The sequence below is a fragment of the Lupinus angustifolius genome, chromosome LG18 (genome assembly GCF_001865875.1).
Source record: "Lupinus angustifolius cultivar Tanjil chromosome LG18, LupAngTanjil_v1.0, whole genome shotgun sequence".
Lineage (NCBI taxonomy): Eukaryota > Viridiplantae > Streptophyta > Magnoliopsida > Fabales > Fabaceae > Lupinus > Lupinus angustifolius.
In genome coordinates, this window is record NC_032026.1 from 2,207,563 (window position 1) to 2,222,128 (window position 14,566).

A 14,566-nucleotide genomic window follows, 5' to 3' on the forward strand; every position below is an offset into this window, starting at 1 on the left:
TATATATATATATATATAAAACTCTGAGAGTGAGAAAAGTTGTGACATAAATTGTGAAAACAATAAATTTGGACCATACAATTATACATAGATGGTTAATGTTAAAAGTTAGTTAATGATCATATGATCAATTAAAAGTGTGTTCATGTTTAAATCTTGATCATTCAAATAAAATCCAATGTTTCATAATAATTATTCTCATTTCTCACAGTAATCATTATTTTCACTTGAGTCACTTCCTATATATATGCGTCAAATAAAAAGAGCGCCCCCATTACACGAGACTCACATCTAGCGGGTTTAGGAAATGTAGATGTAAGCAGCCTTACCTCTTCAAGCAAAGAGACTATTTCGAGGATTTTGATGAACTGTTTCCTCTCATATCCTTATCCCTGCCCTGAAATTATCTCTGCATGCATTCACCAGTTCTATATCTAGACAAAACAAAGCTCTTAACCTATGAAACTTTTCTGGTTTTGTTGTTGCCTGACCCTTCAAAATCAACCTCTTCTTCTAGCATTTTGCCTAGCTAGTACATTAATAATCACTATGTTCCATCATAGAAGTGCATATCATAGCACACCAGTTTATTAGTACATGACACAAATTTTTTGGGCAGGCAAATGCAGCTTCCGGAATGGCTGTGCATGATGATTGCAAACTGAGATTTCAGGAGCTTAAATCAAAGAGGAGTTACCGGTTCATTTTGTTCAAAATCGAACAACAACAAGTGGTGGTCGATAAGTTAGGCGAACCTACCGAAAGTTATGACGACTTTATGGCCAGTTTTCCAGCCGATGAATGTCGCTATGCTGTCTATGATTTTGATTTCACAACTGAAGAGAATTGCCAGAAAAGCAAAATCTACTTCATTGCATGGTACCTTATATACATAATGATAAATCATACTATTCGTATAGTTTTTTACATTATCAACAAATCATACTCTACTTTTATCCGACTTTTAAGATTGGTATTACAATAATCCAACATTTTTAATCATAAGACAATGTATAATTCATTGTTACTTATGTCTTTTTTGTAAAACTTATTGAATGTTGAATCTGTGTTAATGGTACATGTGGTGCAGTGCAGGTCACCAGATACCTCAAGGGTGAGAATGAAAATGGTGTATGCAAGTTCCAAAGATAGATTCAAAAGAGAATTAGATGGTATCCAAGTTGAACTTCAAGCAACTGATCCAAGTGAAATGAGCTTTGACATTGTTAAAGGGAGAGCCCTATAAGCTTCTCCATTTGGTACCCCATCATATTCTTATTGCTTGGATTCCAAGTTTCCAATCCAAAATGACATGTACATTCTAATGTCTAAAACATATACCAACATTAAAACAACATTGACAACACTTTGATCTCATAACAACATGTTACTATAAGAAAACAATGTGTTAATATGTTCTTCACTCAATCCTTATCAAATGATTTGGCATATTCATTGTCTTATAGGACACATATTAGACATTTTCTATTCCTAGGGGCCCTTGTCCAATTAAACAGGGGAATAATAGAAGCCACCAAATAATTTATGTTTATCATAATGTATGTCTCTTGATTAAATTATGTATATCTTGGGAGGGTTTAATTTGGTATTTAAACCATATAATACAGTATTATAAGTATATATATATATATATATATGGGAAGTGACTCGAGTGAGAATAATTGATATTGTGATAAATGAAAATAGTTAATATGGATCATGTAATCTTACTTCTACGGTCAAGATTAAAAGAAGTAATCATGTGACTAATAACTAACTTTTGATCTTAACAATCTATATATAATTGTAAGGCTGATATTTATTGTTCTAAAATAGTTTAGAATTGTTTTTACCTGGTTCACTCCCTATATATATATTTAATTATTTATATATGCTAAGTCATAACAATAATCATCTACATAAATTAATATCCATGAGTAATGTTGTAGTTTATTAAATCTTCTGTCCTATCACTTTGTCTTTCTTGAATTGAATTGCAAGACCTGTGCCAAAAAGGGTGGGTCACAGGTATGAATGTATGGACCTTGATTAATTTTGGATATATAAACTATACATGGATATGAATGCATGCCCTTTCCATCTAATAATATTGGCTTCAAATCTAAAAAATCTTTTTGAATGATAAGGGGTTCAATTATTAATCATTTATAATAATCCCAAGATAAATTGGTCCTTTATAAGAACGTGGTGTGTACAAAATTACTAAACCAAAAAATTAAAATTGGCATATATTAGTACACATATAATTGACCACCCAATGATAAGCTAGGTTTAACTACAAATATATTCCCTTTAAATAAACTACCTAAATAGCCCCTTTAAAAAAACTACATCTCATATGCTTATCTTTTATATAGAGGAAAGAAATAAGAATAAAAGGGAGATAAAGTAATAGATATGATAAAAATATGAAGATAGAAATGGAAACAAGATATATGTCAATTTTAACCTCCAATAAGTTAGGTTGATCAAAGAATCCAAAGGTGATGTTGATGTATTTTTTATGATTCCTTGTACTACTAATAATATTGAATATGATATAAGAAGATCTTTTGGATTTTAGTGCTAACCTAATATCCACCTTGTCCCCAAAACCGGGAAGGGTTATGTAAAAAAATCCTCTAAGAATATTCTTTATTAAAGATTTAAAAGGTACTCTAAAATTTGAAAAATAATGTTAATTTTTTTTGTATTAGAAATCCTAAAAGTTGATTTTTTTAATAGTTACACTTCATCTTCATTTATTCCTCGTACATTTATTTTTCTTCCTTATAAATGCTCCCTTTGGTTGATGGAAGAAAATGGAAAGAGAAAAGATATGAAGAAAGAGTATGAGTAGAAATAAAGTAGTGAGAAAGAGAGTGGATTTTAAAAGTTGTTTGATTGAAGAGAAAGAGAAAAGAAAGAAAGGAGAAAGAAATATGATACTTATTATATAGACAATAATACCCATGTTATATTGTGTTTTTCCATTGGTGTAGGATTGCCATTACATTATGAAAGTAAGGGTATAAGTGTAATTCCATAAATCTAAACTCACCTTCACACTTTCTTCGGTGATGGCAGGAGAAAAAATTTGAAGTGGGACCCATCCTACTTTTTTCTCTCTTCTCTACTTTTCTTGTCTACCAAATGGTGGGAAAATGGAAACTCTCTCATTACTCTCGCCTCTTGTTTTCTTTCCTCTTAAATTTACCCAAAACAAATGAAGGCTTAACGATGGATGTCTATAAGAGACATTATTAGTGTTTTACATCACCATATGATGTGATGGTTGAGGACACACATTAACATTTCCTCTCCTAGTATGAATACTCTTGGCATGTTACAGTATACACAACTTAATCAAATATTTATTCAAAATGATTTTTAAAATAAAATAAAAAATCATGTAAAAATGTGATCTTATTTTCATGATTTACTTTACAAGTTATTTTTATAAGCTTAAGTAAACCGTTGCGAACAATCTCTTAACAAAGATACTTTTTGGCTACATTGATATATCATTTATGAAGATAGAACAAATGTAGTATATGTTAAAAGGATGACATTCCTTGTGCTCGTTTTAATATAATTTTTATTAAAAATATGTTAAAAGGAGAAAACATCATGAGTATTCTAATTCAAATAACTCTATTGAAAACAAAGAAACATTGGATAATGGTTAACTATATCTTGTACTAGATAAGTGATTAGAAAAAAATTATAAGTGGAAAAAACTAATGAAAGTATTGTTAAAAGTTTTTAAGATATTGTGTCTTCTCATTTGTGTTTTTTTATTATTCTTATACCTTATCAATAATGAAACTCTCTTGTGGTTGTAGACTTTCCGACAACAGTCAAGTTTAACAAAGGGTATAGGGCTGATTGTTCAGCTGAGGCATATTGGACTTAACGGGAAATATATTAGTAAGTGTGCAGTTCTCATACTTAGGAGAAATTGTTGGTTATATTCAAGTGTAAAGTCTCATATTATTATAAAGGAATGAATGACATAATTTATAAATGGTAAAAAACATATATAATTATTGTTTTAGGGTTTTTGTTTCAAGACATATGTCTCAATTGTAACTCTTCACTATTCTCATACCCCAATAAGAATGAGCTAGAGATTCTCTGGTGGCTATAGACTCCATGATGCTAGACATGTCTAAAAAATGGTATTAGAGTTGATGATTCACTTGAAATATGATGGGATTAAGATGAACAAACTAGTAAGTATATGATACTCACATGTACGGAGGAAATTGTTTAATATATTCAAGTTGAAGTCTCACATGTCAAAGATGAAATTGAATGGATGAGTAAAAGATTTTATAACTCACTAAAATCCATAAAACCATTATTTTAAGTCTCACATGTATTAGCCTTGGGTTTGGATCCTCTCCCGCAATGGAGAGGCCAATACCACTATAAGATTGTGACATGTGTCAAATTTATAATTAAGGATCAAGATTTTAAAATAAATTTATTTTAATTTTAAATTAAAAAAAGTCTTGGAATTTTTTTTTAATCAATTTCTTCTTCTTTCTTAAGCTAAGTTCTTTCTCCTCCATTAACCCCTCCTTGATGCCGTCACAGAAGACCAAACTTCTTAGCCTTCTTCACCGATACTTTTTCCACCGACGACTTTACACTTTTAGTCTTCGTCACACTCTTCAGTGATGCCTTCTTCGTTGCCTTAGGTTTGATTTCTTAAGCTAAGATTAAAATAAATTCATTTTAAAATCTTAACTCTTAATTATAACTTTGACATATATCACAATCCTATATTGATACTGACCTCTCCATTATCGGAAATGATCCAGACTCATTAGCCTCCGGTCAACTTAGGTTAATAATAAGTAGAGAAATAAGTAATATATCAGTGAAGTTGATGACATCAATTGCCACCGCCGAAACTTATTTTAATATAAGATAATAAACACTAAGCAAAGGACACATGTATGTATTACAATGACATGAACGTAATGGGCACCCATTATAATTGGAGATAGACTGCTCTAAATTCAACACTTTGGGTTCTTCTTTTTTAAATATATAGTTAGTATGTCAATGCCACAAATTGGAAAAGCTTTTTTCAAAATTGCTTATTTTAATATAATATATATTGCTCATAAAAGCTACACCTCATAAACTAAAAATCTAAATTTGTAAATGAAAGAGACGTGTTAACTACCTCTGCATATGGTCAAAACATGCCATATCGACTTTGCCTTGTCTAATTCAGTGTATATAAATGCCTATTAACATATTTAAAGTCTATTCAACTATAATGTTTTTAAATAATAAGTTTACTTTAACAACAATGTATTTATCTAGTGATATAAAGTTCAGCTAGATTCTCAGGAGACTGAAAGATCAATGATTCGTTTCTGAGTATAACACTTGTTAGGAGGGACAATCATGCATCCTAAAAGAGATTAGTTCCTTACCTAAAAGGATAGAAAGATACTTTTAATAGTACCAAAAAATAATAAGCCTTCCTCTAATATATTAACATGTTTACTTTTAAATATGTTAATATACCTGTATTTAAAAGACATATCTAACATCAACAATTTAATTATATTTTTGTGAATAATTATTCAAATTTCACATACAATAATTTTAGTTATATTAAAGCAATATAATATAAAATTGAATGTATAATATAATTAAATACACTAACTTGTTAAGTTTTATAAGGGACAAAAAAAAAATGATATGTTAAATTATATAGGTTTTAGGATGTATAAGTCTAACTTATTTGTGAAAAAAAGTCTAACTTAACATATTATACCTATGATAAAAGGGCCTATATTTTCATCTCTTATGTGCTAATTTAATGTCTGTCTAAAGGTTTCTAACTAATTTAGAGATTGACTTATTAAGCTAAATATTTTTTATAAAATGTCTAAGTATAACTATAACCCATTTAAAAGAATCTATTTAATCTATTTAGGTCAAATAATAGGTTTCATATTTTCATCTCACATTAATTTAATGCTTGTGTAAAGGGGTTTCAATGGGTTTTGACAAGTCTCGACTTCTATATGTACATTATTCCCACTTCCAACTTATTTTTTAGTTGACTTGAACCAATGAAAACATGTCATATTAATTAAAAAAATTAAATATTTATTATTTATTTTGTTTTTATTTCAATATCATTGATTCAAGATATTGTTTAAGACATAAATTGAAACAACAAATCTTATTCTTTCTTACCTAACATTGTAGGAGAATATTAGCATAAAATTACTCACTTTACCTTATTTGTAGAAGAATATTAGCAGCATCGTACCAAAAAAAGAATATTACCAGTATTTTCTTTAAAGAAAAGAAAAAATATCTTCAGAGTGATTTTTTTATATTTCGAAAAGTGTCCAACATAGTTTTTCAATATTAATTTTTTATATTCCTTAAATAGTGATACTAATAAGCTTTCTAAGGATATTATTCAGAATAAAAATTAAAAACATTACATGAATAGCATAACTATCTTTTTGTTAAGAAAGTTGGATATCATAGCTATTAAAATCTAGGGTAGTCGTTAATATTCCCCATCTTTATATTTATACCTTTAATTGTCACCTATTCACACATGAAATTAAGTAAAAAAAAAAAAATTTAGTAAAAAATGAACAACTTAGTTTTAACTGTATATATTTATCTTTAACTCTTATTTATTTTTTATATTATCTTCATGCATATATTTTGAAAATACATCAAAACAACAAAGAAACACAATATCCAATCCTCTACATGAACATATGAAAGATTTTTCCTTCTTAAAAATGTATATATACAAACACTAACAAATTTATACAATATCAATACATCATTCATCACTCATATATTAATTATAATTGATTCTAAAAAATAAAAATAATAGACATAAACTATAGATAATATAATGACTACTGTAAATAAATATTAAACTCTTTTCATATTGCAAACTTCTAAATTTCTCCCTTCAGCTAACACCACTAAACCTAATTTGGCAGCCATCACACTTTAGACAAAGTTTAATTATTAGAAGATTGATTAGTGGACAATCCATGTATAGATGATAGTAACAGCCAAATTAAGATTTTAATAATAGTACCATGTATGTATAGATTATAGTGGTTATCCCTCGTGATAAATGTCAATCACAAAAATTGAACCTTTGATATTTTAGTTTATCCGGAGATTCAACAATGTCTTATACTAATAAACTAACTCTTTGATATAACAATTAATTATAAGCACTCTTTCGACCCTCTTAAAAGGTACTTTGAATAAACTACCAAATTTGTAGGGTCTTTCAATATGCATATAAATAAACTGCACTACTCAAATCAAACAGAAGCACAAAACATAACTTATTCCTTATCAAACATCAAAAAATGACCAAGGTTTATCCTCAAATATTAACATCCTCCACTTGCTTCAATTCCAAAAGAGAAACATATACTATATGGATGAAATCACTTGTGTTCCATTCTAATGGTTGCACTGTCTATGATTCAAATGGTGACATCGTTTACCGAGTTGATAACTATGATAGAAAGGGTAAAAGAGAAGTTAACCTCATGGATATGAGAGGAACAATTCTATGTACCATAAAGAAGGTAAGATACTAGCTAGTGTTTTAAATTCTGATTGTGGTTTGGTCATAGTTACGATTGTAGTTATTGCAATTGTGCTTATTGTGAACATTGTGATATGGATTATGACTGTTACGATGTGAATTATTTTGTGATTATAAATATATTTTTGAATTCAATGTATTCCAGTGTAGTCTGATCCTACCCAAATGTAGTCCGATTCAGTTGTGATGAGACAATATCATTATGATTCGATGTCGCATTGGAATTGTGGTGTGATCCGATTGCGGCAGTTAATACCACAACCGCAATATTATGGTCGCATCACGTGATGCGTTCTGGAGTTTGAATAACTGGATTACTAGCTAATTACTTAAACCAATATGGTTTAAAGTAACTTGATCCTAATTTTAATGATATATTTTGCAGAAGTTACTATCTTTTGGAAGTTGGAATGGATTCAGATGCAACAATTCTAATTGTGAAAGCATGAAGGAACCATGGTTTCAAGTGAAAAGATGTAATAAAATGATGACAAGGAAAGTAGTATGTGAAATTAAAGTGGATTGCCAAAAGTACTGCATAATGAGAACTAGTGTCAAAGAAGCATTAAGGATAGTAAACATTTTTGATGGGCATATAGTTGCAGAGGTAATACATATTTTATTTTCCATTCTTGAAAAAAAAATGTATGCACTGACAATATATGAGTTTTAAATATTGTTATTACATCATCCACCATTCATATTTAATAATCGATAACTCTTCAAAAAAAAGAGTAATAAAATGAATGGTGGATGATGTATCAATTGTATATAAATTTTATATTACACTCTTTTAATTTTAGTATATGGACCAACAATAAATATGGGTATTTAATTAAATTTCTTATATGGTATATTGATTTTGTTTAAAATTTGAAAATATGCAGGCAAAGCAAAAATACTCACTCTCAGGTGTTGCATTGGACAATGATGTTTTAACATTGGAAGTGGTTACAGACATAGATCATTCCCTTGTAATGGCTTTAGTCATGGTGTATGGATTAATATGTGGCAGAATGTAAATAATTATCAATTGTTCATACAATTTATTTGGAGGCCCTTATTCAGCAACCAATGCTTTGTCTTTGTGTGCCTCTTTATTATGTGATTGACATTGTTACTTTTTGTAAATTTTCTGTATTATTATATAAGTTTTGGAATTTCAATTTGGATTAGTTTGTATAGAAGGTTTTGAGCTCCATCATGATGATCATAGAGGTGTATGTATAGATATAGAGTTCACAAAGGAGTACATTAGATATTTGGTGTTGTACCAAAATTTAGTTGCTTAAGTTATGGTGTAACTCCATTTATGATCTTTTGGTGAAGCATGATTCTTTGTATAAATCATCTAAATGTAGAAAACATTGGAGAATGCTTTGGTTGGTAGTATTATGGTTGATTTGGCTTATGAGAAACGATATTCTTTTCTCCACTAAAGAGTATAGTTATATTCAGATTATGGATCAGATTTAGATTCGATTGTGGACTTTGTAACACCGTGAATTTTCGATATATGTTATTAATTATTTGTTGTAACAAAAATAATTTTAGAAACTAATCAATAATGATTTAGGCTAAAATGTAGTTGAATGTTAGTCTTGTTTTGTGAATTTCTATTTTTTTTAATAAATTTTATGTGACGGAAAGTTTTTGAGCTGTTGTTGGGTCCAAATTCGGCCCAATAATGTATTTTTGAGTTCCGTAACTCGGAATCGAATTCCGATTGTGCTGTTGGTTTCAACATTTCTAAATATTTTTCACTCCAAGTTTTGAGTTTTGAAGTTCTGGCCGTAAACTGAAATCGAAAGATTTTTAATATTCAGCCGAGTATTAGCCGACAATACTTGGGCATGGTTTAATCTTGAATGTTATGCCGAAGAGGTCACTTTACTTTCACGAGTGAAACTTGCTTGACAAGCAAGCAAAAATACTCATCTCTTACACAAAACCCCTTAAAACCTTTATCTACCCATTACATAATTTACTCTTTGAAAACCTTTGGTTCCCCCCCAAATCAGATTCATTGTCTTTAAAAGAGCCCCCTCTAACTTAGAGAAACCCTTGGTATTTCACTCTTCTTCTTCACTTTGATTCTCAAAAACTCCAAGGTAAGCCTTCATTCTTCATCTCTTAGAATCTAACCGTTAAATGTTTACGAGATTTTAGTATGATGTTTATACGCATGTTATGAATATTTTCAACCGTGAAAATTTTCTAATAATTTTCCTAACTCTTGTTATACTCAAGAACTCGAAAAATAGGTTCTTGTGAATTTATAAAATCGTTGTTTTGAAACCATAAAATCTTATTGTTCATGGGGCTTTTTAGTGTTTATAAATATCATGTTGTTGATTTTGATGAAAGAAAATGAATATGAAATCAAAGGATGTTTTGATTTAAAATGTTATTTTGAGTATGAGATAAACCCTTGTAAAGAAGGTGTTGAAATGACCATGAACACGATGGGAATCATGACCGAGACTTTCGAATATAAAGGATGGTTCAAGAATATGAATCTTGGACCGGATGGATGAAAGTCTCGGGTGTTCTTAAAATAGATTAACATGACGTCTTCACCTTAAAGTTAGCATGTAAAAAATTTAACTCGCAAATTAATGATTGATTTTTGTGTTTAGTTTCGAGGCGTTCGAAGTCGGACAACATACCTATTCACTTAAAGGAAATCAACCGCTCTACAACCCAAAGTGAGGGAGAATAAATCGTGACATAGTGGTGTCCGAATATGACACCCGAATCTCCCAAACTACCTCAAAAGTTGGGAGTTATATTTGTTTTTTTAAATCCGTACTTAACCAATTGATTGTGTGCCTGGATTAAGTACGAATGATTTCTTAAGCTGTATGCCCTAGGATAGCTTAACATATAAAGTATTGTGGTAGTTATCCATGAAGGAACACCACTCGAGAAACTAAAACGCGTAGGGATCCGAAATAGTGGTGGTATTCGACCCGGTGCCCCAAAAGGTTGAGAGAGTGGGCCTGACCACTGAGCCAACCACGCCTGGGTGAGCCATACACGCCTGGTACTGGACCAGCCATGCTTGGGTGAGCCAGCCATGCCTGACCACTAGACCAGCCACGCCTGGGCGAGCCAGCCACACTTGGGCGAGCCAGCACGCTTGGGAGAGCTAGACACGCCTGACCACTGGACCAACCATGCCCGGGGCAAGATAGCCACACCTGGGCGAGCCAGACAGGCCTGGCTACTGAGCCAGCCACTCCTGGGCGAGCTAGCCACGCCTAGAGGAGGGCCAGACATCATGATTGGCCTGTTCTGGGCAATTTTGGCGCCAGAGCGAGGATTGGATGGTAATTTTGACCAGTTTTTGGTGGATTTGTCGCTTGAGCAATACTCTCTCTCTTGGGCGAGAGCCAAATAGAGATTTGAGTCTGTTTTGACGAATTTGTCGCTTGAGCGACAGTCTCTCGCCCGAGCGAGAGACAGACAATAATGTTTATTGTTTTTGATTGATTGATTGATTGCTTAGGCAATAACCCTAACTTGGGTGTGAAGTGTATTTAACACTTAGGAAAGACAATGGCTCAAATGATTGAGTCTGGTGCCCAAATCGACAAACTTATGCAAGTACCTTTGTTCTTGCAATGTTTCCGAATGTGATGTCGTGATTAGGGCAATGCCCAAAAAGGATTACATGATACCAGACAGTAAGGTTGTCTGACCGTAAGAGGCTTGGTCATGTGGTCGTCTAGGGTAATTCAACAATGATTTGTAGTGGTATGGATGTTATTCCTATATTACGTGATAACGTAAGATCGGGTCCTACAAGAAGCATTCCTTTGGGAGATGTATTAGGATGAGTTTATCGATATAAAAGTCTGATTAAAAGATTTAATCAGCTAACTTCGGTTAGTGTGCATACTCATTATGAATAATGAAGTAGTGGAGAGGAAATTTACGGGAGACAATGAACCCCACGATGTTGAGAGGGACGACGATGGCGGAGATTCGTCAACAAAGTCTTGAGGGCGAGTCTGGGTGAGACGAGTCCCTTGTATTTCTAGATGAGGTATTCAATTGGATTGGATAGTTCTCACAGCCAAACTAGACGATCTCTGACAACTCCTTTTTGGAATCAGGATCGATGAGAGGATGCCCAGAAAGTCTTTGATACGACACTGTCCTGAAACGAACAATTCTTTGGAACATGTCGACCATATATCATTACGAGGAATATTTTTTGGTGCAAGTCTCTGTTATTTATGAATCGTTTATTGGGAGGATATTGGTGTAAAGATGGATGAAATAAACATAGCATTCATACATTGAGTTGATGGATATTGATTCTCGTAGTTTGAGATATAATATCATTCATCATTTGCGTTTAGGAATGCAAAATATATTGTGTACATTATGTATGTCTATCTGGATGTAATATTCTGTATAATTCCATGCCATCAATGAATAATATTCATTACATGTCTTACTCCCTTTTCTTCCTGCTTGTCTTCGGTTCACATTCTCGTTCAGATGGACCGTACCGTGAGGATTCAGAGCTACCGATTCTCGATGTCCCAAGAGGGGACATGGAGTAGTAACGGGCACTGATACACCTACACAGGCCCTTGTGCCTTAGAGTTGGAGATGGTTTGTGATGGCTCTACGATGCGCTTCCCCTCACATCATGCGTACTTGGATGCTTCTTTCAATTTACCTGCTCGGAGACTAGCACCTGTTGCACCACACGGACCCACTGCTGCAGGGCCATCTACTCGGAGACGAAGTTGGGACGACGTGCTCAATTCCCCACCATGGAGGAGAGCTGATCGATGGACGATGCCTGATTTTCAGACAGATGCGGGAGCCGGAAGTAGGTCACAGGGTTCGTCCAATGACCTAGAAGAGGAGATGGAGGCTGAAGAGGAGGAATTGGAAGCCGAAGAGAAGGACTGTGTGGAGTTAATTTGTATAGAAGACTCCATTGAGGTGGTAGACCTTTTCTCCGATTATGAGACGGAGGAGGACCCCAATGAGTGTCCAAGCGCACCCGCTAACACTGGAGCTAGTCACTAGGAGTCATTTCCATTTCTATTTTGCTTTTGAAGAGGGTATCTGTGTAGGGTACTTTTAATGTGTTGAATAAATCAGTCTACTTTGTATATTTCCAGTTTAGACAAGATTTGATTCCGCTTTGTTTTTCGTACAAACATTTTCCGTTATTTTCAATACAGAATTATTCCACGACATGTTAAGTAACTTTTGATTACCATTAGGTAACGATTGTTGTACTTTCCGCAATTTAGGTTACCTAACGTTATGTCCCAAAAAGGAAACAAATATAAGAAAAAGAAGTTCATATTATATTATTAAATTTTTTTTACCCATTTTTGGGCAATGTTGTTGGAGTAATTTTCGAGGCGTTACAGACTTAGTTTGTCTCCTTTAGTGGTACAAATTCTTATGATTTTTCTCGGTGGCGTATGGACCCTAGATCTTGTATTACTCATATAATCGAGTTTGTTTCCTTGTATTTGGGATTGACACCCCTTATGCATTTTAATGAATATTTTTGCATATGTAATGTTTCCAATTTGCATATGATCTTTGATAGAAAATTACATGGATTGGAATTAATAGAATTCACTAACAAGACGTTAGTCCAGTGTAAGATTTTGCTAGATCTCCAGAAAGACTAAAATGTCAACAATTCAATTCTTGGAAGCGACATTTGTTAGGATGAACATCCACACACTCTAAGATAATTAATTCCTTACCTATAGATTAAGAGTATACAATATACCTTGTTAGGACAAAAAATTAATAGAATTCACCTTTACTTATCAAAAAAATAGTTTTGTGGTTGGATTGTAAAACTCATAATCTATAAATTTTTGATAAGTTAAAACAAATAAGACAATATGCTTTTAATAATTTGACTAAAAAATCAACCATTATCAAGTCAATAATTAAATGTATCTTTAGTACTCAGTCAAAAGCAATATTAAATAATTTTCAAGTTTTGTATTCATTATCATAATCTTAGTCTGACAATATTTTTTACAAAATTTTGTCATGTTTATGACTAGTCCTAAGAGAAAGATATTTTCACTAGGTTTTTATTAAATTATTACATGCACCCTCTTGAAATTCAGCATGTTCAACTATGCAGCTGGAATACTCACACTGGTTATTACATAAGAAAATAAAGGTTTGGTCTTTCATCTTTGCTCATCACCTCATGCATAATTCACTGCAAATCTTTTTCAGTTGATTGTATAAAAGCCCCATCAACACTTTTGTGTATTAAAAAAAAAAGCTTCGGTAAGTGCAACAAAAAACTTCTATATTCGATTAAAATTTTTGGTTATAAAGTTTTTTAATGGGTGTTTGTTCTCATTGGTGACAAAGAAATGGTGATATTGTTTCTCCATTAATCAAGAATTTCAATTTTTATGAAATATGATGATCATCTAATAAAAAGGGTTTCCATTTTTTTAAATAAACGATTTGAAAACCTATTAATTCTAACAAACGGAGCAGTACATACAAAATATGATGTGAGATTATGGGTTCAGATCAACTATCGGCTATCCCCAACTCTATCCTCATTTCCTGTTACATTTCTTGTCCCAGTTCATCCTTAGAAGTGTATAGTTGTGTAATGAGTTTCCTTCCACTAAAGCACCCATGAGCATTATATGCAATATCTAAGAGGGAAAAGTGTTTCCCATAGTAAGTTTAATTAGTCACGTTACATAAAATATATAAAAGAATGTGATGATTTGATGATATAGAAAGAAGAAGAAAAATGTGATGTAAATCTTTATTCAAACTTTAAGATAGAAAGCTAATGAATATTTATACAATGACTTAGCTTGTAAAACAAGCAACTACTGCTTAACCAACTTATAACCGATTTTTAATTAATCAATGCGTTAAAAGGAA

The 14,566-nt window shown here is 32.0% G+C and overlaps 2 protein-coding genes across 2 annotated transcripts in view; both read left to right on the top strand.

Moving 5' to 3' along the window:
* LOC109332694 (actin-depolymerizing factor 7-like) overlaps positions 1–1,531 on the top strand; it is a 2,564-nt gene extending 1,033 nt beyond the window's left edge. Inside the window, exons 2-3 of the mRNA XM_019567716.1 lie at positions 620–879; positions 1,096–1,531. Of these exons, the coding sequence (XP_019423261.1) occupies positions 620–879; positions 1,096–1,246 (411 nt within the window). The 3' untranslated portion in view covers positions 1,247–1,531. The remainder of the gene's footprint in view (positions 1–619; positions 880–1,095) is intronic.
* LOC109332672 (protein LURP-one-related 4-like) lies at positions 7,367–8,831 on the top strand. Its single transcript, XM_019567686.1, has 3 exons — positions 7,367–7,619; positions 8,025–8,246; positions 8,527–8,831. Exons 1-3 carry the CDS (start codon positions 7,395–7,397, stop codon positions 8,659–8,661), a joined length of 582 nt encoding a protein of 193 aa, XP_019423231.1. The 5' UTR covers positions 7,367–7,394; the 3' UTR covers positions 8,662–8,831.

What these genes read in the sequence shown, in the direction of transcription:
- LOC109332672 (XM_019567686.1), top strand. Translation starts at nt 7,395, where the DNA reads ATGACCAAGGTTTATCCTCAAATATTAACATCCTCCACTTGCTTCAAT. An exon ending in TTCTATGTACCATAAAGAAG is followed by an intron (nt 7,620 to 8,024) that starts GTAAGATACTAG and finishes TATATTTTGCAG; the next exon opens with AAGTTACTATCTTTTGGAAG. An exon ending in ATGGGCATATAGTTGCAGAG is followed by an intron (nt 8,247 to 8,526) that starts GTAATACATATT and finishes GAAAATATGCAG; the next exon opens with GCAAAGCAAAAATACTCACT.